At 56.4% G+C, this 23565-nt stretch overlaps 3 protein-coding genes across 3 annotated transcripts; all 3 read left to right on the top strand.

The window, feature by feature from the left end:
* Nucleotides 1-469: 469 nt before the first annotated feature.
* LOC132318410 (protocadherin alpha-3-like) lies at nt 470-4215 on the top strand. The gene is made up of 3 exons (XM_059825617.1): nt 470-3060; nt 3321-3339; nt 4201-4215. The coding sequence occupies exons 1-3, from the start codon at nt 470-472 to the stop codon at nt 4213-4215; spliced, it is 2625 nt and encodes an 874-aa protein (XP_059681600.1).
* Nucleotides 4216-6954: 2739 nt separating this feature from the next.
* On the top strand, nt 6955-10670 carry LOC132318409 (protocadherin alpha-2-like). Its single transcript, XM_059825616.1, has 2 exons — nt 6955-9526; nt 10540-10670. The coding sequence occupies exons 1-2, from the start codon at nt 6955-6957 to the stop codon at nt 10668-10670; spliced, it is 2703 nt and encodes a 900-aa protein (XP_059681599.1).
* Nucleotides 10671-17574: 6904 nt separating this feature from the next.
* On the top strand, nt 17575-20814 carry LOC132318408 (protocadherin alpha-2-like). Its single transcript, XM_059825615.1, has 2 exons — nt 17575-20154; nt 20782-20814. Exons 1-2 carry the CDS (start codon nt 17575-17577, stop codon nt 20812-20814), a joined length of 2613 nt encoding a protein of 870 aa, XP_059681598.1.
* Nucleotides 20815-23565: the final 2751 nt, after the last annotated feature.

Below are 23565 nucleotides of genomic sequence, written 5' to 3'. Positions count from 1 at the left end.
GCAGAAAGAAGACAGAGAAGGAGGAAAAGAAGTGGGAAAGGGAAGGAAGAAAGAAACGAAGCAAGATAATTAAAGGAAGAAAGAGCAAGGAAGAAGGGAAAATAGGAATCCATGCAAGTGAAGAGCAATTAAGCATGGAAGAAGGAGTAAAAAGAGAAAGAAAGAGAAAAAAGCAGGAAATACGAAGAAGAAAGAGGAAGAAGGAGGGGAGAGAGGAGGGAGGCGATGAGCGGCTCGGGCCGGCGGCGCGGGCGGTGGTGGGCAGCGTGTGAGGCGGCGGAGCAGCACACGGTGTCGCTGCAGGCTCAGAAACGGCGGCGGAGCGGAGCGGAGCGTCGGCTCCGCCCCGGTGCGGCGGAGAGCCCGGCTGTGAGCGCGGGGGGGCGGCGCGGGGCGGGGCGGGCAGGAGAGCCGGTGCGTCCGGGCGGCGGCGGGGAGCCGTGCGGGGCCCGGGCGGGCGGCGGCGGCGATGGGCGTGTGGTGGGGGCCGGTGGTGCGGGTGCTGGTGCTGCAGGCGGCCTGGGCGCTGGGCGGCGGGCAGGTGCGCTACTCGGTGCCGGAGGAAGCCAGGGCCGGGACGGTGGTGGGCCGGCTGGCGCAGGACCTGGGCCTGGAGGCGGGCGAGCCGGAGGCGCGGCGGCTGCGGCTGGTGGCGCAGGGCCGGCGGGCGAGCGTGGAGGTGAGCGGGGCGAGCGGGGCGCTGGTGGTGAGCTCGCGGCTGGACCGGGAGGAGCTGTGCGGGAAGAGCGCGCCGTGCGCCCTGCGCCTGGAGGTGCTGGTGGAGCGGCCGCTGCGCGTCTTCCACGTGGAGCTGGAGGTCACCGACATCAACGACAACGCCCCGCTCTTCCCCGCCGCCCGCAAAAACCTCAGCATCGCGGAATTATCTACGATGCCGGGCTCTCGTTTCCCGCTGGAGGGCGCGTCGGATGCAGATATCGGAGCCAACGCGCAGCTCTCCTACACACTCAGCCCCAGCGAGCACTTCACACTCGATGTTAAATCCTCTGATGAGAATAGGAAATCCCTGTTTCTGGTGCTCACGAAATCTCTGGACCGGGAGACGATGCCCGTGCACCGGTTGGTGTTGACGGCGAGTGACGGGGGCCGGCCGTCTCTGAGTGGCACGGTGGAGCTGGTGATCTCGGTGCTGGACGCGAACGACAACGCGCCCCAGTTCAACCAGTCAGTGTATAAAGTGCAGCTGCCGGAGAGCGCTGCCGAGAAGACGCTGGTAGTGCGGGTGAACGCCACGGATCCGGACGAGGGTCTTAATATGGACTTTTCTTACAGCATCATTAGTTCTGTTCCTATTCGTAAAAGGGATCTGTTCACCATTGATCCGAAAACAGGGGAGGTCAGACTGACAGGCGCCCTGGACTTTGAAGACGCCCGTTTGCATGAGTTGCAAATCGAAGCGAGAGACAAGGGGACGCCCCCGCTGTCGGGTCACTGCAGCGTGGAGCTGGAGGTGGTGGACGTGAACGACAACGCGCCGGAGGTGTGGGTGACGTCGCTGTCGGTGCCGGTGGCGGAGGACGCGTCGGTGGGGACGGTGGTGGCGCTGCTGAGCGTGTCGGACCGCGACTCGGGGGCGAACGGTCGGGTGCGCTGCGCGGTGTGGCCGGCGGGGCCGTTCGGTCTGGTGGCGACGTTCGCGGGCTCGTACTCGCTGGTGCTGCGGGAGGCGCTGGACCGGGAGCGGGTGTCGGAGTACGAGGTGGAGGTGCGGGCGGAGGACGGCGGGGCGCCGCCGCTGCGCGCCAGCCGCGGGGTGCGGGTGCCGGTGTCGGACGTGAACGACAACGCGCCGGCGTTCGCGCAGGCCGTGTACACGGTGCTGGCGCGGGAGAACAACGCGGCGGGCGCGGAGCTGGCGCGGCTGTGGGCGCGGGACCCGGACGAGGCGGGCAACGGGCGCGTGAGCTACTCGGTGGCGGAGGGCGGCGTCGGGGGCGCGTCGGCGGGCGGCGGGTGGCGGTCGGCGTCGAGCTACGTGTCGGTGGACGCGGAGAGCGGGCGGCTGTGGGCGCTGCAGCCCTTGGACTACGAGGAGCTGCAGGTGCTGCAGTTCGAGGTGCGTGCGGTGGACGCGGGGGAGCCGCCGCTGTGCGGCAACGCCACGGTGCAGCTCTTCGTGGTGGACGAGAACGACAACGCGCCGGCGCTGCTGCCGCCTGCCGGCGGCGGGCCGGGGCCCGGGGCCTCGGGCGAGGCGGCGTGGGTGCCGGGCGCGGGGCCGGGCGCGGGGGCGTGGTGGGCGTGGGCGGCGTGGGGGGCGCCGGCGGGGCAGGTGGTGGCGAAGATCCGCGCGGTGGACGCGGACTCGGGCTACAACGCGTGGCTGCGCTACGAGCTGTGGGAGCCGCGGGGGAAGGGCCCGTTCCGCGTGGGGCTGTACAGCGGCGAGGTGAGCACGGCGCGGGCGCTGGAGGAGGCGGACGGCCCGCGGCAGCGGCTGGTGATCGTGGTGCGGGACCACGGGGAGCCGGCGCGCTCGGCCACGGCCACGCTGAGCGTGTCGCTGGTGGAGGGCGGCGAGGCGGCGCTGGCGGCCGCGGGCTCGTCGTCGGGGTCGGGGTCGGGGCTGCGGGCGTCGTCGGGCGCGGAGGGCGGCGCGTCGTCGTCGTCGAGGAACGTGTGGCTGGTGGTGGCGATCTGCGCGGTGTCGAGCCTGTTCCTGCTGGCGGTGGTGCTGTACGGGGCGTCGCGGTGGGCGCCGCGGGCGGCCGTGCTGTCGGGGCCCGGGCCGGCGACGCTGGTGTGCGCCAGCGAGGTGGGGAGCTGGTCGTACTCGCAGCGCCAGAGCCGGAGCCTGTGCGTGGCGGACGGCGCGGGCAAGAGCGACCTGATGGTTTTCAGCCCCAACTTCCCGCCGCCGCCCGGCGCCGCGGCGAAGGAGACGCAGCCGGAGCCGCCCGCTCTCCTGGACACGGTCAGTGGCCCTCCCTTTCTCGCCTCCCGCCCCTTCCCCCTTCCCCCCTTCCCGCCCTTCCCGCCCGCCCCCTGGGCAGTCGGTGGTGGGAGTCGGGCTCAGCCGCCGGGGCCTGTGGGTGTTGGGTGCGTGCTGGGTGCTTACTCTCTGTTTGTAGTGTTCCTTGTGTCTTCTTCTGCTGCAAGCTGTTTCACTGCTGCAGTTTTTTATGCTACTTTATTCTCTTCCTGTGGCACGGAATTGCTTCGAGCCGTTCTGCAGCCATTTTCGTGGCGTCACAGCCTCGATGCTAATTATCTTTACTTGATCGTTTACTCATTTATTGCTAGCTGAGTTGTGACAGGGTAGGCTGCTGTTTTCTCTAGCGTCTTTTATCTTTTTGTAGAGGAGGGGAGATCGAGAGGGTAAGTTGGGATTGAAATGATGTGTGGAAATGTCTAGTGCAAACCTGTCCTCAAAGGCGACATGTTCAAGTGGATGGGTTTTCTCGCGGTGTTGTCCAGTCTAGTTTTTCATGGTTTTGGTCCTTATCATTCTTCATGGTGCTTCTGCTTTATTTTTTAACACGAGGAAATATTCCTTAAACAGAGGCTGCTCTAAATCTTTGGTCATCCTGACGGTCTTCTCTGAAACTGTTCCTGGTCTTCTCTGTTCTTCTTACCCTGTTGAGAAGGGGAGGACCTCCTCAAAAATATTCAAAGTGTTGGGGAACCTTTTATTTTCGCAAAGTTCAATGAAATGCATTGTTTTCTTCCGTGGTCTCGTAAGTCTTACCTGTGAGAACAGAGCTGATATTTCTATGTCACTGTCTTGTCTGTGTCAAAGATATAATTTCAGAACCTTAAACGGTTGTTTCAGAGTCAGTCGCAGGCTCTGTTGAAGACACATTTTTTTTCCTCCTCTGCTCAGCTTTGTGGTGTCCTGCATAGAAAATATTTTGTCATTTTCACACCTAGGTCTTCAGGGTCATCAACTCTTTCTGCAGTTCCTCTCAGTAGACCTGTATTTTAACTGCTCCATAGGGTAATATCTCCTGTAGCCTTTGTTACATCACTCTCCATGACTTTGTGAGATCCCTTCATGAACTATTAAATGTCACAGTTCCTGGTAAAGATCTCTGCCCGACTGCAGTGTTGACCGTATTATCTTGCTCAAGTGACCAGATTTGGTTTTCGTGCAGTTAATCACAACTCTCAGTGCTTCTTTCAGCCTTCTTTCATTTTGTATGGAGTGTCTTCATTTATGTACGTTTTCCTGTCTTGCAGGTAGGGCAGTTGTAATGAACTTCTAGCTTTTGGCTGCTGTGAAGTGCTGGTTTCCACTCTTGTCTTAATCAGAAGTCTGTCCTCCTTTTTGGATTCTCCTCTGAAACAGAGATCATGCAAGGTGACCACAGTTGGTACTCCAGGTTCTTCTCTGTTCACCTTGCATGGCATATATTAGTTTGTGAAGTACTACAGAATTACTATGGACATGGAAAAGATAGTAGAAGTGGTTTACGTTGCCCCTTTCTAAGTATGATGTAAATGTACTTTCTAATACAAAGTACATAATGGCAGAAGAGCACGAACCAAGGCAGATGTGAAAAACGTGCAGCTATATTGCTATATTAGGCAAAATTTATTGCTAGAGGACTTCTTTTTTGGTGACCGAATATATTTGTAGGATCTCAGCTATGGTTCTTGATTCTGCTAGTTCCATGTACCCTGCAGTGGTAGGCTTTGTATTTCCTTCTTTTTTTTTTGCCTGAGAATACTTTTTAAAATAAACTGTTATTTTGTGTCTTGTGTGTGTGGCTTATGATGATGATGTGAATATGAACTGGGATGACACTTGAAGCTCCTGATTCCCACGTAGACAGCGTAGCTTAGCTTGCCTTTCTCGCGAGATGTGTCAGTAATGGTGAGCGAGACCCATGCTGCCAAATGGTGCTGACTGTTTGATTTCAGAAGTTGTGCCCCTTGCCATCACTGTGGTTCACTGTCTTGTAGTCTCTTCAGATGATGTTTACCTCGAGAGAATGCTATGAGGCTTTGGGTTTAATTTCTGTTTCTGCCTTCATGGAAGTGGATACAGAAATGCTGGCAATACAGCAGAGATTTGAGAGGCTGGAGAAAACTTGTTTGCTTTTCCAGCCCTGCTTCCCTGAAATCATGAACAGTGATCCCTGAACTCGGCCCTGACAATGGAAACCTGGAAATAAATCAAGACAACTGTTAGAATAGCAACAGATGTAATTAAAGATGGCCTACTGACAGACCTGTGTGTTGGGTTTTTTTTTTAACATTTGGTGTCTTCATTTTGGTTTGACCTGATGTTGCATCACTGATGCTTCCACTGGAGAACCAGCAAATCACTGCTGTGTGAAATCATCCGTTTCATATTTCTGCTCAGCCTGTGTGGCAGGGTAGCAGCAAGTGTCCGTAGTTGTGTAGAGAAAAGGTCCTGGTTTGTTTATCTCAGTGGGTGAGGTGGGAGCCTGGGAACACGTTGCAAGACAAACTGTACCTTGCCAGAGCAGTGCTGCAACCCTTCTGTGTTGTCTTCAGTTATGGGATGGGTGGGTGACTGTATTGTATCCTGCAGCGGCTCGTCTTCATCAGTAACAGACACACACTGTGAGTGCCCACCTGCCTAAAAAGGTAAGAAAGAACTTGTCATTCATTGTGCAACTGCAAGTGGGGAATACAACGTACACGAAATACTTCACTGAGGCACATAAAAAGTACTAGAGAGCTCAGGTTCCCTGAGCTATGTCACCCTTCCGAGAGGATTTGTGCTAGGTGGGTTACGTTCAGACTGACATATAGAGTTAGAGAGTCGCTGATGGAGTTGAAAGTCTTTGGAGGTTGTATGCATTGCTTTTTTTTTTAGGTTGGTCCTATACTTGAAAAGGCAAAACCATTCTGTTATGGACAGACACAGATATTTTTGTAATATGATGTCCTCTATTATTTACTGTATGAAACACAAGGAGAGTGCATGGGATTGCTTGGCTACATCACTGTCACAAAGCCATGAAAAAGTAAGCAATTTCTGCTTGGTTTTAGCGTTGCTGCACTAGACACAAATAAATTCCATGTGAAGTTATGTCTTCTGAAGACCCGAGTACTTTCCATAGATGGAAGATCAAGGATACAGTCGCCTTCTGTAGAAGAAACAGCTGAACTCTCTTCACAAAGACGGAAAGAAATGAGGAAACCGAGTTACACCTCCTCAACAACATGTAGGGAAGACAAAGTCAGGAGATCAGAAGTGAGGTAGGTTCTTTTCAGTGAAGACCTTCCCAGATGTGATTCCTGGGTCAATGTAGGCGTTTAGGAAACATTTTGGCAAGTATGTATCAATTAAAGTGCTTTTACGGAAGAGAGAGAGAAGAGAAAGAGAAGAAAAAGAGAAAGAGAAGAGGAAGAGAAAGAGAAGAGAAAGGGAAGAAAAAGAGAAAGAGAAGAGAAAGGGAAGAAAAAGAGGAAGAGAAGAGAAAGGGAAGAAAAAGAGAAGAGAAAGGGAAGAAAAAGAGAAGAGAAAGGGAAGAAAGAGAAGAGAAAGAGAAGAGAAAGAGAAGAAAAAGAGAAAGAGAAGAAAAAGAGAAAGAGAAGAAAAAGAGAAAGAGAAGAAAAAGAGAAAGAGAAGAGAAGAGAAAGAGAAGAGAAGAGAAAGAGAAGAGAGGAGAGAAGGACCTGGTACCGTTTTTGACGAAGGGAAGTCTTCCAAAGGGAAATGGCGGAGCTTCTCGGCCGAGCGGGCGAACACGGCCCGTCCTTCCCCGAGCGGAGCGCGGCTGCGGGCCGCGGGAGGGGGCTGCTGGCAGGAGGAGCCGCGGTCGGACACCAGGTGCCGCTGTTGGCCGCGAAGGCGCCGTGAGCGCACGGGAGGTCGGTGGCTCCTCCCCGAGCCGCTGTCACGGTGCCGTCAGCGGGCGGGCGGCGGCGGCAGGCAGGATGCGGCGGACTGGACCGGGCGGAGCGGCGCTCCGAGCCTGACGGGGAGCCCTTAAGGTGGACGTCCCGGCGGCGGCGATGGGCGTGTGGTGGGGGCCGGTGGTGCGGGTGCTGGTGCTGCAGGCGGCCTGGGCGCTGGGCGGCGGGCAGGTGCGCTACTCGGTGCCGGAGGAAGCCAGGGCCGGGACGGTGGTGGGCCGGCTGGCGCAGGACCTGGGCCTGGAGGCGGGCGAGCCGGAGGCGCGGCGGCTGCGGCTGGTGGCGCAGGGCCGGCGGGCGAGCGTGGAGGTGAGCGGGGCGAGCGGGGCGCTGGTGGTGAGCTCGCGGCTGGACCGGGAGGAGCTGTGCGGGAAGAGCGCGCCGTGCGCCCTGCGCCTGGAGGTGCTGGTGGAGCGGCCGCTGCGCGTCTTCCACGTGGAGCTGGAGGTCACCGACATCAACGACAACGCCCCGCTCTTCCCCGCCGCCCGCAAAAACCTCAGCATCGCGGAATTATCTACGATGCCGGGCTCTCGTTTCCCGCTGGAGGGCGCGTCGGATGCAGATATCGGAGCCAACGCGCAGCTCTCCTACACACTCAGCCCCAGCGAGCACTTCACACTCGATGTTAAATCCTCTGATGAGAATAGGAAATCCCTGTTTCTGGTGCTCACGAAATCTCTGGACCGGGAGACGATGCCCGTGCACCGGTTGGTGTTGACGGCGAGTGATGGGGGCTGGCCGTCTCTGAGTGGCACGGTGGAGCTGGTGATCTCGGTGCTGGACGCGAACGACAACGCGCCCCAGTTCAACCAGTCAGTGTATAAAGTGCAGCTGCCGGAGAGCGCTGCCGAGAAGACGCTGGTAGTGCGGGTGAACGCCACGGATCCGGACGAGGGTCTTAATATGGACTTTTCTTACAGCATCATTAGTTCTGTTCCTATTCGTAAAAGGGATCTGTTCACCATTGATCCGAAAACAGGGGAGGTCAGACTGACAGGCGCCCTGGACTTTGAAGACGCCCGTTTGCATGAGTTGCAAATCGAAGCGAGAGACAAGGGGACGCCCCCGCTGTCGGGTCACTGCAGCGTGGAGCTGGAGGTGGTGGACGTGAACGACAACGCGCCGGAGGTGTGGGTGACGTCGCTGTCGGTGCCGGTGGCGGAGGACGCGTCGGTGGGGACGGTGGTGGCGCTGCTGAGCGTGTCGGACCGGGACTCGGGGGCGAACGGTCGGGTGTGCTGCGCGGTGTGGCCGGCGGGGCCGTTCGGTCTGGTGGCGACGTTCGCGGGCTCGTACTCGCTGGTGCTGCGGGAGGCGCTGGACCGGGAGCGGGTGTCGGAGTACGAGGTGGAGGTGCGGGCGGAGGACGGCGGGGCGCCGCCGCTGCGCGCCAGCCGCGGGGTGCGGGTGCCGGTGTCGGACGTGAACGACAACGCGCCGGCGTTCGCGCAGGCCGTGTACACGGTGCTGGCGCGGGAGAACAACGCGGCGGGCGCGGAGCTGGCGCGGCTGTGGGCGCGGGACCCGGACGAGGCGGGCAACGGGCACGTGAGCTACTCGGTGGCGGAGGGCGGCGTCGGGGGCGCGTCGGCGGGCGGCGGGTGGCGGTCGGCGTCGAGCTACGTGTCGGTGGACGCGGAGAGCGGGCGGCTGTGGGCGCTGCAGCCCTTGGACTACGAGGAGCTGCAGGTGCTGCAGTTCGAGGTGCGTGCGGTGGACGCGGGGGAGCCGCCGCTGTGCGGCAACGCCACGGTGCAGCTCTTCGTGGTGGACGAGAACGACAACGCGCCGGCGCTGCTGCCGCCTGCCGGCGGCGGGCCGGGGCCCGGGGCCTCGGGCGAGGCGGCGTGGGTGCCGGGCGCGGGGCCGGGCGCGGGGGCGTGGTGGGCGTGGGCGGCGTGGGGGGCGCCGGCGGGGCAGGTGGTGGCGAAGATCCGCGCGGTGGACGCGGACTCGGGCTACAACGCGTGGCTGCGCTACGAGCTGTGGGAGCCGCGGGGGAAGGGCCCGTTCCGCGTGGGGCTGTACAGCGGCGAGGTGAGCACGGCGCGGGCGCTGGAGGAGGCGGACGGCCCGCGGCAGCGGCTGGTGATCGTGGTGCGGGACCACGGGGAGCCGGCGCGCTCGGCCACGGCCACGCTGAGCGTGTCGCTGGTGGAGGGCGGCGAGGCGGCGCTGGCGGCCGCGGGCTCGTCGTCGGGGTCGGGGTCGGGGCTGCGGGCGTCGTCGGGCGCGGAGGGCGGCGCGTCGTCGTCGTCGAGGAACGTGTGGCTGGTGGTGGCGATCTGCGCGGTGTCGAGCCTGTTCCTGCTGGCGGTGGTGCTGTACGGGGCGTCGCGGTGGGCGCCGCGGGCGGCCGTGCTGTCGGGGCCCGGGCCGGCGACGCTGGTGTGCGCCAGCGAGGTGGGGAGCTGGTCGTACTCGCAGCGCCAGAGCCGGAGCCTGTGCGTGGCGGACGGCGCGGGCAAGAGCGACCTGATGGTTTTCAGCCCCAACTTCCCGCCGCCGCCCGGCGCCGCGGCGAAGGAGATGCAGCCGGAGCCGCCCGCTCTCCTGGACACGGTCAGTGGCCCTCCCTTTCTCGCCTCCCGTCCCTTCCCCCTTCCCGCCCTTCCCGCCCGCCCCCTGGGCAGTCGGTGGTGGGAGTCGGGCTCAGCCGCCGGGGCCTGTGGGTGGTGGGTGCGTGCCGGGTGCTTGCGGCTGTTCATGGGACCTTTGCATCTGCCTTCGGGTCCTTTCGGGAGCCCCTGGGCTCTTGTGGTGGTGGGAAAAATAAAGGTATTGCCGCACTCGGGAATTCTGGGTGTGAGTTGTTCTGCCGTGGAATAAAATCTATGCCGATTGCGATGAGAGGTGCCACGACATCGGCTTTGGAGAGGCTCTTGCTTGGTGATGTGCAGCATTTCCCCCCGAGCTTGCAGAAGGAGTGGAAGAGACGCAGGCTGTGGTAGTGACAGACCCGGGCACCATTTATTGCCTTAGTATCTTTGCTGACAGCTGAGCGTGCTGGTAGTAGGTGTGGTTTCTTGTGGAAAACGTTGTCCTCTGCAAGAGATGTGATGCCAGGTGACAATTGGGACTTCAGGTTTTTCTGTCCCCCTGGTGTAATTTCTCCATTTTTATTTGCACCACAGTTTCATTAGGCAGGGAAGGCAAAATGGAATTTTCCTATGATCTTTTCCCAAGTATGTTGTTACTCTACTTAGTGGCATAAAGTGTTCAGGTAGAGGAATGTGACCCGAGGTAAGTGCTACCTAAAGGTAACGGGAATTTTCTTTGTCTTTTCCTGCTCCCCCTGCCCGCCAGGTTGTGGATTTGCGTTTCTGGCCAGAGAAGTAGCATAAAATACGCTGTCCTGTTCTGATGTTCCTTCAATATTTGTATCATCAACCACATTGTTTCGGAAGCCCTGGAAATCTTTTCTGAAAAGTAGAAACAAACAAGCAAACAAAAAATCCCCCCCAAAAAGAAAATCCCCAAGAAAATCCCCAAGAAAACCCCCAACAAAACCCAAACCAAATTCACCTACACAGTCAATGTGTTCGTTACGGTGGTGTGCTCATCAACATTTGGGCTTTTCTCTCAGAGCATGAAATCAGTGCCATTGCCATTATTGCTGTGCTGACATTACGTTTAGAAAGAGTATTGCTCCCAGGTGTGCCATGCTTCCATTTGAGATAGGTGAAGCAATGCCAAACATGAAGGGTCAGCAGCAGCGGGTCTTCGGGACTCCGTGTATATGGTACATCGGTGTGTTTTTCATGGTGCTCTCATTGCTGGGAAGGGTCTGCGAAAGTCGGATTGAGCCTTGAGGTGGGAAAGGAAACTGTGGCACATCCCAGAGGTGAATGTGGCAGTGGCACTGCGTAGGGCCTGGCCCTTTCCTGATGTGAAGGGTGAAAAGTCAAGATGGTGGGGGTGAAAAGTAAAGATGTTGCCCCATCCCGCAGATTTTACGGTCCGCAGCTGAGGTTTGGTGTTCTGGGTTTGAGTTGTTCTGCCGTGGAATAAAATCCCTGCCGATTGCGATGAGAGGTGCCACGACATCGGCTTTGGAGAGGCTCTTGCTTGGTGATGTGCAGCATTTCCCCCCGAGCTTGCAGAAGGTGGGCAAGGCACGCAGGCTGTGGTGGTGACAGACCCCGTGCACCATTTATTGCCTAATTGCCTTTGGTGACAGCTGAGCATGCTGCTATTAGGTGTGGTTTCTTGTGGAAATCTCTGTCCTCCTCCTCTGTGATTGTTCTCTGCAAGAGATGTGATGCCGGGTGACATTTGGGACTTGGAGGTTTTCTCACCCCCTGGAGAGAAAAATTCTCCATTTTGGTTCTTCCACCAGACTCATTAAGCAAGGAGGAACGTTGTTGTGGACTTTTCCTCTGTTCTTTTCCCAAGTATCTTGTTACTCTACTTAGTAGCATGAAGTGTTCAGGCAGAGGAGTGTAACCCGAGGTAAGTGTTAGAAACGGGAATTTTCTTTTTCTTTTCCTGCTCCCCGCCTGTCCTGCAGGTTGTGGATTTGTGTTTGTGGCCAGAGAAGCAGCATGAAATACGCTGCCCTGTTTTGATGTTCTTTCAGAATTTGTATCAACGGCCACATCATTTTAGAAGCCCTGGAAATCTTCTTTTCTGAAAAGAACAAACAAACAATCAAAAAAAACCCAAAATACATATAACTGCCTCCCCAAGAAAACCCAGACCAAATTCTCCTACATAATGGATGTGTTCCATAACGGTGGTTTTCTCATCAACATTTGTTTTTTCTCTCAGAGCATGAAATCTGTGCCGTTGCCATTGCCTACCACTGACACTCAGGCTGTGGTGGTGCCAGTCCATCAGGCACCATTTGTTGCCTTATTACCTTTGCTGACTGCTGACCGTGCTGGTATTAGGTGTGGTTTCTTGTGGAAAACTCTGCCCTACTCCGCTTTGTTTCTCTTTTCCAAGGTTTTGAGTCAAGGTGACAACTGGGACTTCAGGCTTTTTTGTCCCTGTGGTGTAATTTCTCCATTTTGTTTGGCCCACCAGCATCATTATGAATGTAGGGAAGGGGAGGATTTTAAGGGGTTGTGATGAGGTGGGTGTAACCTTTGTGCTCTCGACTTCAGCTACTTGTGCACTTGCACAGGTAGCCTTGGTAAAGATGGTGTGTCCCCTTGTCCTGCTTTTCTCATTCAGTTATGTGTACATAAATGCCAAATGCTGCAGAGCAGCCCAAGTCTCTTTTTCTGCAGTACAAATTCTGCCACCTGGTTGATATCGTGAGCATGCTTACGCTTCGACGTTTGGTGTGGTTGTGTCCGAGAATAAAACCTGTGCGGAGTGGGATCAGAGCTGTCCCAACTCTAATCACAGAATTCTTAAGAACTCTAGCGTGCAGCTCTGTGGTGTTTCCACCTGAGATTGCTGAAAAGGCAAGAGCATTCAGGGTGAAGTTCAGGCAGCTGGGAAGAGCCTTCCAGACAGTGTGTGGCTTTGCAGAATTCTGTATGGTCTTTGTGCCAGTCGTACTGGGAAGGTGAGGATGTGCAAAGACCTGGATCACACGCAGAGTGGGGTTTAGAGTTGGGCATGTTGTTGGGGTTGAGCAATGTCTGAGTATTTTGGCAGTGATCCTGTGAGTGGCACTGAGTAGTGCCTGGCCATGTGTCATGGGGAGGGTGATTTTGAGTGGGGAAGAATCTTGCCAATGGAGATGGAGATGCTGGGTAGAACACAGTCCGTGTCATTGGGGAAGAACTGGAGAATGCCTGCTCAGCTGTGGAGATGCCATTTCCCATGGCACGGGACAGAGGATGCCAGTAGAACACCTTGAGAAGAGGCCTGGTGCACAGGGCTGCTCTTCTGGTATCCTGTCAGGACCTCCAGAAGTTCTGCATGTCATCAGGGCCTGTTTTTCTCTATGGTGTTACTGCCTGTGAAGATAAGTGCCATATGCGCCTTTAATCACTTGGTTTTGATGTGGAATGTTGTTGGTCAAACAGAAGCTTTTTGAAATTTGGGTCATGCTGCCAGTCTTCTCTGAACCTTCCTTGGTTACCTCTCTGCTCTTAGTCTTGCTAGGGAGGGGAAGGAGTGGTCCACGAGTGTAAAGTGTTCAGGGAGAGGAATGTGACCCAAGGTAGGTGTTAGAAACGGGAATTTTCTTTTTCTTTTCTTTTCCCCCGGCCATGTGTTGGCTGTGGGTTCCTGGGCAGAGACGTGTCGTGATATAACATATGCTGGCATTTTGATGTTCTTTCAATATTTGTATCAGCAGTGACAGTCTTATGGAAATGCCCAAAACCTTCTTTTCAACAAAAAAACCCCCACCAAATTGTCCCTACACAGTAGATATCATCCGTTACAGTGCTGTGCTCATCAACATTGGGGTTATCCTCTCACAGCATGAAATCAATGTCCATTGCCATTAGAGCTGTCCCGACATCCCCTTTAGAAAGAGTATTGCTGCCAGGTCTGCCATGTTTCCATCTGAGATAGCTGAAGCATTGCCAAACATGAAGGGCCAGCAGCAGAGAGTCTGCTGGACACTGTATGATTCCTTGTATGTTTTCTTGTAGGCTGCTCTGATTGCTGGGAATGGTCTGCAAAAGCCCAAGTGAGTTTTGAGGTGGGAAAGGAAATTATGGCATGTCGTGGAGGTGAATGTGGCAATGGTATCGAGTAGGGCTTGGGCATCTCCTGATGTCAAGAGTGACCTTGAGCAGTGGGAAGACTTGTCTGAGGGAACTGGAAATCATTCGCAAGACCATGGGCGATATCAGAAGACAAAAATGTCTGTTTGTCTTGAGAATGCTTGTGGCTGAGTGGGGGATGTAGGATGCCTAGAGGAAAGCATGAGGCAGGCTGGGCGTGGAGTGTTCTTTCACAGGATCGTTTCCCAGGCTCCCAAGGGTCTGGAGTTGGAGGCCTTCCAGCTGTTGAGATAGTCTCTAGTTTTGAAATGCCCACAATATATTTGAGGTTATGAATATCTCCACCAGGGTCAGTAGGTTGCCCTGGTGCCTGCCTGATGTAGGCAATGTCTTGGTAAGAGGGGGTGAGATGGAGACTGCTGAATACTGTGTGATGGGCCTTTTTGCTGCTGTTTTGGGAAGGGTGTTGTGGGAGGGTAGCGCTTCAACCTGCTGTCCTTGTGTAGTGGTGGGCATCTGTAGCAGCTTCCAGAGCCCTTGATGTTGCCATGAAGGTTCGTTGGTCCTCCTCAGGCAGGGTTTTTAAGGGGATGTGATGAGGTGGGTGTAATCCTTGCGTGCTCAACGTGATGTGTCCCCTTGTCCTGCTTTACTCATTCCGATACGTGCACGTACAGAGAAAACACTGCACAGCAGCCCATCTCTGGTTTTCTGTGGGTGGTAGAAATTCTCGCACCCAGTTGACATTGCGAGATCACTTGTGCTTCAGCATTTGGTGTGGTCCTGTGGAAGAACAAAATCTCTTCTCTTACCAAAAACTCCCATGCTTTTGTTTTTCTTCTGTCACATTGGCAGTGTGTTGGTAACAGTGGATGAGATGCAGACGGTGGATTTTTGGCAGATGCCAGGTTGCAGAGTTTTTGGTGGTTTGCCATTAGACTGTAACATGGTTTTTTCCCACAATACTGAGCTGAGATTCACGTTGAGCGGATGTCCTTAGCTTTCAGGTGTCGCTCCTTCTTCCGCTGTGATAGAAGTACATAAGAGAGCACTGCGCACTGTCCAGTGATTTCAAGCCTTTTGTAGAATGGCAGTAATTTTTTTCTGTCCAGCTTCCCCAGAAAGCTCTGATATCTTTAAGAGACAATGTCCCTTAGAAGCAATTCCCCTGCCCCGAAAATGTTTCTTCCGTGAAGAAGCAACCAGTGATGCTACAGGTAAGTTGCTCGTACCTAAAGGAAATGTGTTTGAGAGACAGAAACAATTTTTTACGTGTTTAGTCGTGGTATCTTTATCTTGGATTGACCGAATGTTGCCTGGATTGGGAGTTGGACTCGGTGATCCTTACGGGTCCCTGCCAACTTGAGATGTTTTACGATTCTATGAGTGGACCAGCAAAGCACCACTGCCTGCTCTCATTCCTTTCCTGCTGCTTCCAGGCTCCGTGTCAGCAGGTGGCAGCAAGCACGGATGGAGGAGGGACCCTCATGCGTTTTTCAGAGTGGATGTGTTGGGAGTCGAGGGGATGTTTTCAGTGAAAATGCCGTGGTGTTACCTTGGTGGCTTTTGATGGGTGGCTCATGCTACTGAGTGGGAGGTATTCCACGACGACTAATGCCCCTGGGTACGGAGGTTCTTGGTGGGTTGTTCTGGCAGTGCGTGTCTACCTGAAAGGAGAAACAAAAGTTTGACATTCATCATGCAGGTGGAAAAAGAGTCAGGAGGAACAGCTGTTCTTCCTCGAGGTATATGAAGAGTGCTCAGGTGGTGGGGTTGCCCCGTGCTTTTTCAGCCTTTGTGGAGGATTGGTGTGCTGGGCTGAGATGGGTTTGGGTCCCCGAAAAGAAGACACCCCTCCATGCATTGATTGGGCCCATTGGAGCCTTTTTGCGCAGCTGTCCAAGTACCTGTGGCTTGGGCTTTTGTTTCCGAGGGTGGTGGATTCTGTTTTGATGCAGCAGAGCTGTTCGATGCCAGATGATTGCCTCGCTGTGTTATTTGCTGGGTCCTCGAGAGGAGTGGGGGCTGAAGAGTGTGGTCTTCTTCCAGCGGGGAGGGATGGGGAGGTACAGGGGTCGTTTGTCTGTCTTGCATAGGCCAGAGGAAAGCAGGAAGGTTGTTCCTTTTCTGGAGGGATGGAAGGTGGCAGGTAAGAGGAATGAGAGCTGTTGCCAAAGGGCATGTGCGTGCTTCATTGCGAGAGTTGAGTAGACACGTAGGAAATCTTTCGGTAAAGTGGAATATGAAGAGACAAGGATGGAAGCAGAAGAGAAGGGGAGGCAAGGCTAGGGCAGGGCGGGGCCAAAAAAAAAAGAATCACGGAATCACATAATCACTAAGGTTGGAAAAGACCTGTAAGATCATCAAGTCCAACCATCAACTAACACCACCATGCCCATTAAACCATGTCCCACAATGCCTCGTCCACACGTGCCTTGAACACCTCCAGTGATGGTGACTCCACCACTTCCCTGGGCAGCTTATTCTAGTGTTTCACCACTCTCTCAATAAAGAAATTTTTCCTAATATCCACTCTAAACCTCCCCTGGCGCAACTTGAGGCCATTTCCTCTCGTCCTGTCACTACTCACTTGGGAGAAGAGGTAGGAAAGAAAAAAGATGAAGAGATAGGAAGAAGGGAAAAAGGAGAAACGAAGAAGGAAAGAAGGAAGGAAGAAGGAGAGAACGAGAAAGGAAGAGGGAAAGGAAGGAATCTATGCAAGGAAAAAGCAAGCAAAGAAAAGGAAGAGAAAGGAAGGAAGGAAGGAAGAGATGATAGACCAGATTACCAGCATGCACTGATGTTCTCTCTACACCCCAAAGGTAGTTGAGGATCTCGGCAACCTCAGTACTGAGCAATGCTGTGTAAGGCTTGATGAAATATGGTGAGGAAGAGGAATGAAGCTGTTGCCGGAGGGCATGTCCGTGCTCCGTGTCGGGTGTGATGTAGTCATTTAGAAAACATGTTGGTAAAGGAGACAAGGAAGAGGCAAGAAGAAGGGAAGGGGAAAGCAGGACAGGGAAGAAGAGAGAAGTAGTAGTGGGATACAGAAGAGAAGGAAGGAAGGAACAACGGAGAAAGAAAAGCATACAAGTAGGAAGCAAGCAATAGACAGAAGATAAAGGAAGAAATGACAAACGAGTGCACTAGCATGCACCGAGGCTGTCCCTGTACACAGAAAGGAGAGTGAGGGAGAGAAGGAAAGAAGGTAAGAGGAACAAGAAAGACAAAAGCAAGGAAGGAAGAAGTGAATCAAGGAAGTAATAAAGGAAGGAAGGAAGATGAGAAAGAAGAGAAAGAAAGGAAGAAGCCCTAAAGGAAAATACCAGGGTGCAGCGACGTGACCTGTAGACGCTGAACGGAGTTGGTCCCTAACAGCCTCTGCCTTGGTTGGAGACCCGCTCTCCGGCGCTGTTGGCCCCGTAATTAATTAGCGCTGATGGCCCCGTAATTAGCGCTGATGACTCGGTCTTTGGCGGTCTCCGCCGCGGCGCCGGAGGCGACTGGTGAGCTGCCAGCGGGGTAAAGAGGAGAGAAGGATGGAAAGAGAAGGGCAAGGGGAGTAAGGACGAGGGCACGGCAGGGCAAGAACGAAAATGAGAAAGAATAGGAAAAGCAGAAAGAAGACAGAGAAGGAGGAAAAGAAGTGGGAAAGGGAAGGAAGAAAGAAACGAAGCAAGATAATTAAAGGAAGAAAGAGCAAGGAAGAAGGGAAAATAGGAATCCATGCAAGTGAAGAGCAATTAAGCATGGAAGAAGGAGTAAAAAGAGAAAGAAAGAGAAAAAAGCAGGAAATACGAAGAAGAAAGAGGAAGAAGGACGGGAGAGAGGAGGGAGGCGATGAGCGGCTCGGGCCGGCGGCGCGGGCGGTGGTGGGCAGCGTGTGAGGCGGCGGAGCAGCACACGGTGTCGCTGCAGGCTCAGAAACGGCGGCGGAGCGGAGCGGAGCGGAGCGGCGGCTCCGCCCCGGTGCGGCGGAGAGCCCGGCTGTGAGCGCGGGGGGGCGGCGCGGGGCGGGCAGGAGAGCCGGTGCGTCCGGGCGGCGGCGGGGAGCCGTGCGGGACCCGGGCGGGCGGCGGCGATGGGCGTGTGGTGGGGGCCGGTGGTGCGGGTGCTGGTGCTGCAGGCGGCCTGGGCGCTGGGCGGCGGGCAGGTGCGCTACTCGGTGCCGGAGGAAGCCAGGGCCGGGACGGTGGTGGGCCGGCTGGCGCAGGACCTGGGCCTGGAGGCGGGCGAGCCGGAGGCGCGGCGGCTGCGGCTGGTGGCGCAGGGCCGGCGGGCGAGCGTGGAGGTGAGCGGGGCGAGCGGGGCGCTGGTGGTGAGCTCGCGGCTGGACCGGGAGGAGCTGTGCGGGAAGAGCGCGCCGTGCGCGCTGCGCCTGGAGGTGCTGGTGGAGCGGCCGCTGCGCGTCTTCCACGTGGAGCTGGAGGTCACCGACATCAACGACAACGCCCCGCTCTTCCCCGCCGCCCGCAAAAACCTCAGCATCGCGGAATCGTCGCTGCCGGGGTCTCGTTTCCCGCTGGAGGGCGCGTCGGATGCAGATATCGGAGCCAACGCGCAGCTCTCCTACACACTCAGCCCCAGCGAGCACTTCACACTCGATGTTAAATCCTCTGATGAGAATAGGAAATCCCTGTTTCTGGTGCTCACGAAATCTCTGGACCGGGAGACGATGCCCGTGCACCGGTTGGTGTTGACGGCGAGTGACGGGGGCCGGCCGTCTCTGAGTGGCACGGTGGAGCTGGTGATCTCGGTGCTGGACGCGAACGACAACGCGCCCCAGTTCAACCAGTCAGTGTATAAAGTGCAGCTGCCGGAGAGCGCTGCTGAGAAGACGCTGGTAGTGCGGGTGAACGCCACGGATCCGGACGAGGGTCTTAATATGGACTTTTCTTACAGCATCATTAGTTCTGTTCCTATTCGTAAAAGGGATCTGTTCACCATTGATCCGAAAACAGGGGAGGTCAGACTGACAGGCGCCCTGGACTTTGAAGACGCCCGTTTGCATGAGTTGCAAATCGAAGCGAGAGACAAGGGGACGCCCCCGCTGTCGGGTCACTGCAGCGTGGAGCTGGAGGTGGTGGACGTGAACGACAACGCGCCGGAGGTGTGGGTGACGTCGCTGTCGGTGCCGGTGGCGGAGGACGCGTCGGTGGGGACGGTGGTGGCGCTGCTGAGCGTGTCGGACCGCGACTCGGGGGCGAACGGTCGGGTGCGCTGCGCGGTGTGGCCGGCGGGGCCGTTCGGTCTGGTGGCGACGTTCGCGGGCTCGTACTCGCTGGTGCTGCGGGAGGCGCTGGACCGGGAGCGGGTGTCGGAGTACGAGGTGGAGGTGCGGGCGGAGGACGGCGGGGCGCCGCCGCTGCGCGCCAGCCGCGGGGTGCGGGTGCCGGTGTCGGACGTGAACGACAACGCGCCGGCGTTCGCGCAGGCCGTGTACACGGTGCTGGCGCGGGAGAACAACGCGGCGGGCGCGGAGCTGGCGCGGCTGTGGGCGCGGGACCCGGACGAGGCGGGCAACGGGCGCGTGAGCTACTCGGTGGCGGAGGGCGGCGTCGGGGGCGCGTCGGCGGGCGGCGGGTGGCGGTCGGCGTCGAGCTACGTGTCGGTGGACGCGGAGAGCGGGCGGCTGTGGGCGCTGCAGCCCTTGGACTACGAGGAGCTGCAGGTGCTGCAGTTCGAGGTGCGTGCGGTGGACGCGGGGGAGCCGCCGCTGTGCGGCAACGCCACGGTGCAGCTCTTCGTGGTGGACGAGAACGACAACGCGCCGGCGCTGCTGCCGCCTGCCGGCGGCGGGCCGGGGCCCGGGGCCTCGGGCGAGGCGGCGTGGGTGCCGGGCGCGGGGCCGGGCGCGGGGGCGTGGTGGGCGTGGGCGGCGTGGGGGGCGCCGGCGGGGCAGGTGGTGGCGAAGATCCGCGCGGTGGACGCGGACTCGGGCTACAACGCGTGGCTGCGCTACGAGCTGTGGGAGCCGCGGGGGAAGGGCCCGTTCCGCGTGGGGCTGTACAGCGGCGAGGTGAGCACGGCGCGGGCGCTGGAGGAGGCGGACGGCCCGCGGCAGCGGCTGGTGATCGTGGTGCGGGACCACGGGGAGCCGGCGCGCTCGGCCACGGCCACGCTGAGCGTGTCGCTGGTGGAGGGCGGCGAGGCGGCGCTGGCGGCCGCGGGCTCGTCGTCGGGGTCGGGGTCGGGGCTGCGGGCGTCGTCGGGCGCGGAGGGCGGCGCGTCGTCGTCGTCGAGGAACGTGTGGCTGGTGGTGGCGATCTGCGCGGTGTCGAGCCTGTTCCTGCTGGCGGTGGTGCTGTACGGGGCGTCGCGGTGGGCGCCGCGGGCGGCCGTGCTGTCGGGGCCCGGGCCGGCGACGCTGGTGTGCGCCAGCGAGGTGGGGAGCTGGTCGTACTCGCAGCGCCAGAGCCGGAGCCTGTGCGTGGCGGACGGCGCGGGCAAGAGCGACCTGATGGTTTTCAGCCCCAACTTCCCGCCGCCGCCCGGCGCCGCGGCGAAGGAGACGCAGCCGGAGCCGCCCGCTCTCCTGGACACGGTCAGTGGCCCTCCCTTTCTCGCCTCCCGTCCCTTCCCCCTTCCCGCCCTTCCCGCCCGCCCCCTGGGCAGTCGGTGGTGGGAGTCGGGCTCAGCCGCCGGGGCCTGTGGGTGTTGGGTGCGTGCCGGGTGCTTGCGGCTGTTCATGGGACCTTTGCATCTGCCTTCGGGTCCTTTCGGGAGCCCCTGGGCTCTTGTGGTGGTGGGAAAAATAAAGGTATTGCCGCACTCGGGAATTCTGGGTGTGAGTTGTTCTGCCGTGGAATAAAATCTATGCCGATTGCGATGAGAGGTGCCACGACATCGGCTTTGGAGAGGCTCTTGCTTGGTGATGTGCAGCATTTCCCCCCGAGCTTGCAGAAGGAGTGGAAGAGACGCAGGCTGTGGTAGTGACAGACCCGGGCACCATTTATTGCCTTAGTATCTTTGCTGACAGCTGAGCGTGCTGGTAGTAGGTGTGGTTTCTTGTGGAAAACGTTGTCCTCTGCAAGAGATGTGATGCCAGGTGACAATTGGGACTTCAGGTTTTTCTGTCCCCCTGGTGTAATTTCTCCATTTTTATTTGCACAACAGTTTCATTAGGCAGGGAAGGCAAAATGGAATTTTCCTATGATCTTTTCCCAAGTATGTTGTTACTCTACTTAGTGGCATAAAGTGTTCAGGTAGAGGAATGTGACCCGAGGTAAGTGCTACCTAAAGGTAACGGGAATTTTCTTTGTCTTTTCCTGCTCCCCCTGCCCCCCAGGTTGTGGATTTGCGTTTCTGGCCAGAGAAGTAGCATAAAATACGCTGTCCTGTTCTGATGTTCCTTCAATATGTGTATCATCAACCACATTGTTTCGGAAGCCCTGGAAATCTTTTCTGAAAAGTAGAAAGAAACAAGCAAACAAACCCCCCCAAAAAACCAAAGAACCGCCGCTCCCCAGGAAAACCCAAACCAAATTCACCTACACAGTCAATGTGTTCGTTACGGTGGTGTGCTCATCAACATTTGGGCTTTTCTCTCAGAGCATGAAATCAGTGCCATTGCCATTATTGCTGTGCTGACATCACCTTTAGAAAGAGTGTTGCTCCCAGGTGTGCCATGCTTCCATTTGAGATAGGTGAAGCAATGCCAAACATGAAGGGTCAGCAGCAGCGGGTCTTCGGGACTCCGTGTATATGGTACATCGGTGTGTTTTTCATGGTGCTCTCATTGCTGGGAAGGGTCTGCGAAAGTCGGATTGAGCCTTGAGGTGGGAAAGGAAACTGTGGCACATCCCAGAGGTGAATGTGGCAGTGGCACTGCGTAGGGCCTGGCCCTTTCCTGATGTGAAGGGTGATCATGAGCAGTGGGAAGGCTTGTCTGAGGAAACTGGAGATTATTTGTAAGAGCATGGGCCATGTTGAAAGACAAGATGGGAGATGTGTGCTTGTCTTGAGAATGCATGTTGCAGAATAGGGACTGGAGATTGCCTAGAGGAAAGGATGAGGCAGGATGGGCACAGAGTGTTCCTGCCCAGGATCCTTTTCCAGGCTCCAAGCATCTGGAGTTGGAGGCCTTCCTGATGTTGTGGTAGTGTGTGGTATTGAAATGCCCACGATGTTGTATGAATATTCCCCACCAGAGCCAATCCCTTGTGCTGCTGCCTGCCTGATGTAGACAATGTGCTGGTAAGAGGGGGTGAGATGCAGAGTGCTGAATATTGTCTGATGAACCTTTTCACCCCTGTTTTGGGAATGGTGTTGTGGGAGGGTAGCGCTTCAATCTGGTGTCCCTGTGTAGTGGTGGGCATCTATAGCAGCTTCCACAGCTGTTGATGTTTCCGTGATCATAGAATCATAGAAAGGTTTGGGTTGGAAGGCGCCTTAAAATCATATAGTTCCAATGGCCCTGCCATTGGCAGGGTCACGTTCCACTAGATCAGGTTGCTCAAAGCGCCATCCACCCTGGCCTTGAACACTTCCAGGGAGGGGGCATGCACAACTTATCTGGGCAACCTGTTCCAGTGCCTCACCACTCTCACAGTAGAGAATTTCTTCCTAATATCTGATCTAAAACTACCCTCTTTCAGTTTAAAACCATTACCCCTCGCCCTATGACTACACTCCCTGATAAAGAGTCCCTCCCCATCATTGCTGTAGGTCCCTTTTAAGGAGTGGAAGGCCGCTGTAAGGTCTCCCTGGAGCCTTCTCTTCTGCCGGTTGAACAACCCCAAATCTCTCAGCCTGTCGTCATATTGGAGGTCCTCCAGCCCCCTGATCATCTTTGTGGCCCTCCTCTGCACCCACCCAAGCAAGCCCATGTCTTTCTTATGGCGTGGGCCCCAGAGGTGAACACGGTACGCCAGGTGGGTTCTCATGAGAGCAGCGTAGAGGGTGAGAATCACCTCCCCCATCCTGATAGCCCCACTTCTTTTGATGCAGCCCAGCATACTGTTGGCTTTCTGGGATTGCAAGCACACATTGCTGGCTCATATTCAGTTTTTCATCCACCACTCCCCCCCAAGTCCATCTCCACAGGACTGCTCTCAATCCACTCATTGCCCAGCCTGTATCCATGTTTGGGATTGCCCCGACCGTGGTGCAGGGTCTTGCACTTGGCCTTGTTGAACTTCATGAGGTTTGCACAGGCCATCCTCTGTAGCCTGTCAAGGTCTTTCTGCAGGGCATCCCTTCCCTCTAGGGTATCAACCACACCACTCAGCTTGGTGTCATCCGCAGACTTGCTGAGGGTGCTCTCAATCCCACTGTCCATGTCCCCAACAAAGATGTTAAATAATACTGGTCTCAATATGCGCACCTGAGGGACACCACTCGTCACTGATCTCCTCCCAGACATCGAGCCGTTAACCGCAACTCTTTGAGTGCAACCGTCCAGGCAATTCCTTATCCACTAAATGATCCCCCATCAAATCCATGTCTCTCCATTTTAGTTACAAGGCTGTTGTGTGGGACAGTATCAAATGCTTTGCCCAAGTCCAGGTAGATGATGTCAGTCATCTTCCCTTTTCCGCCAAAGATGTAACTCCATTGTATGTGGCAGTGGCCTGGTCATCTCCTGCTGTGAAGGGTGACTTTGAGCAGTGGGAAGACTTGTCTGAGGGAAGTAGGAATCATTGGGAAGACCATGGGCCATGTCATAAGAAGACAAGAATGGGAGATGATGTTCCTGTCTTGAGAATGCATGTTGCAGCGTGGGGAATGAAGGATGCCTAGAGGAAAGCACGAGGCAGGATGGGCATGGAGTGTTTGTTCCCAGGATACTTTCCCAGGCTCCAAGGGTCTTTAGTTGGAGTCCTTCTGGATCTTGAGATAGTTACATGGTATTGAAATGCCCATAACATCCTTTGAGATTATGAGTGTCTCCCACCAGAGACAGTCATTTGTGCTGCTGCCTGGTTGCCATAGGCAATGTGTTGGTAAGAGGAGATGAGATGCAGGCAGCTGAATGTTGTCTGATGAAGCATTTCCTGCTTGTTTAGAGAAAGGTGTGTTGGGAGGGTAGCACTTCATCCTGCTGTCCTTGTGTAGTGGTGGGCATTCATAG

Source organism: Gavia stellata, chromosome 16 (assembly GCF_030936135.1).
Source record: "Gavia stellata isolate bGavSte3 chromosome 16, bGavSte3.hap2, whole genome shotgun sequence".
NCBI classification, from domain to species: Eukaryota; Metazoa; Chordata; class Aves; order Gaviiformes; family Gaviidae; genus Gavia; species Gavia stellata.
Note: the sequence above shows the minus strand (reverse complement) of the source record. Positions and strands in the feature narration are given on the sequence as shown.

What these genes read in the sequence shown, in the direction of transcription:
- LOC132318410 (XM_059825617.1), top strand. Translation starts at nt 470, where the DNA reads ATGGGCGTGTGGTGGGGGCCGGTGGTGCGGGTGCTGGTGCTGCAGGCG.
- LOC132318409 (XM_059825616.1), top strand. Translation starts at nt 6,955, where the DNA reads ATGGGCGTGTGGTGGGGGCCGGTGGTGCGGGTGCTGGTGCTGCAGGCG. An exon ending in GGGCTCAGCCGCCGGGGCCT is followed by an intron (nt 9,527 to 10,539) that starts GTGGGTGGTGGG and finishes CATTTGAGATAG; the next exon opens with GTGAAGCAATGCCAAACATG.
- LOC132318408 (XM_059825615.1), top strand. Translation starts at nt 17,575, where the DNA reads ATGGGCGTGTGGTGGGGGCCGGTGGTGCGGGTGCTGGTGCTGCAGGCG. An exon ending in CCGGGGCCTGTGGGTGTTGG is followed by an intron (nt 20,155 to 20,781) that starts GTGCGTGCCGGG and finishes CCTGCCCCCCAG; the next exon opens with GTTGTGGATTTGCGTTTCTG.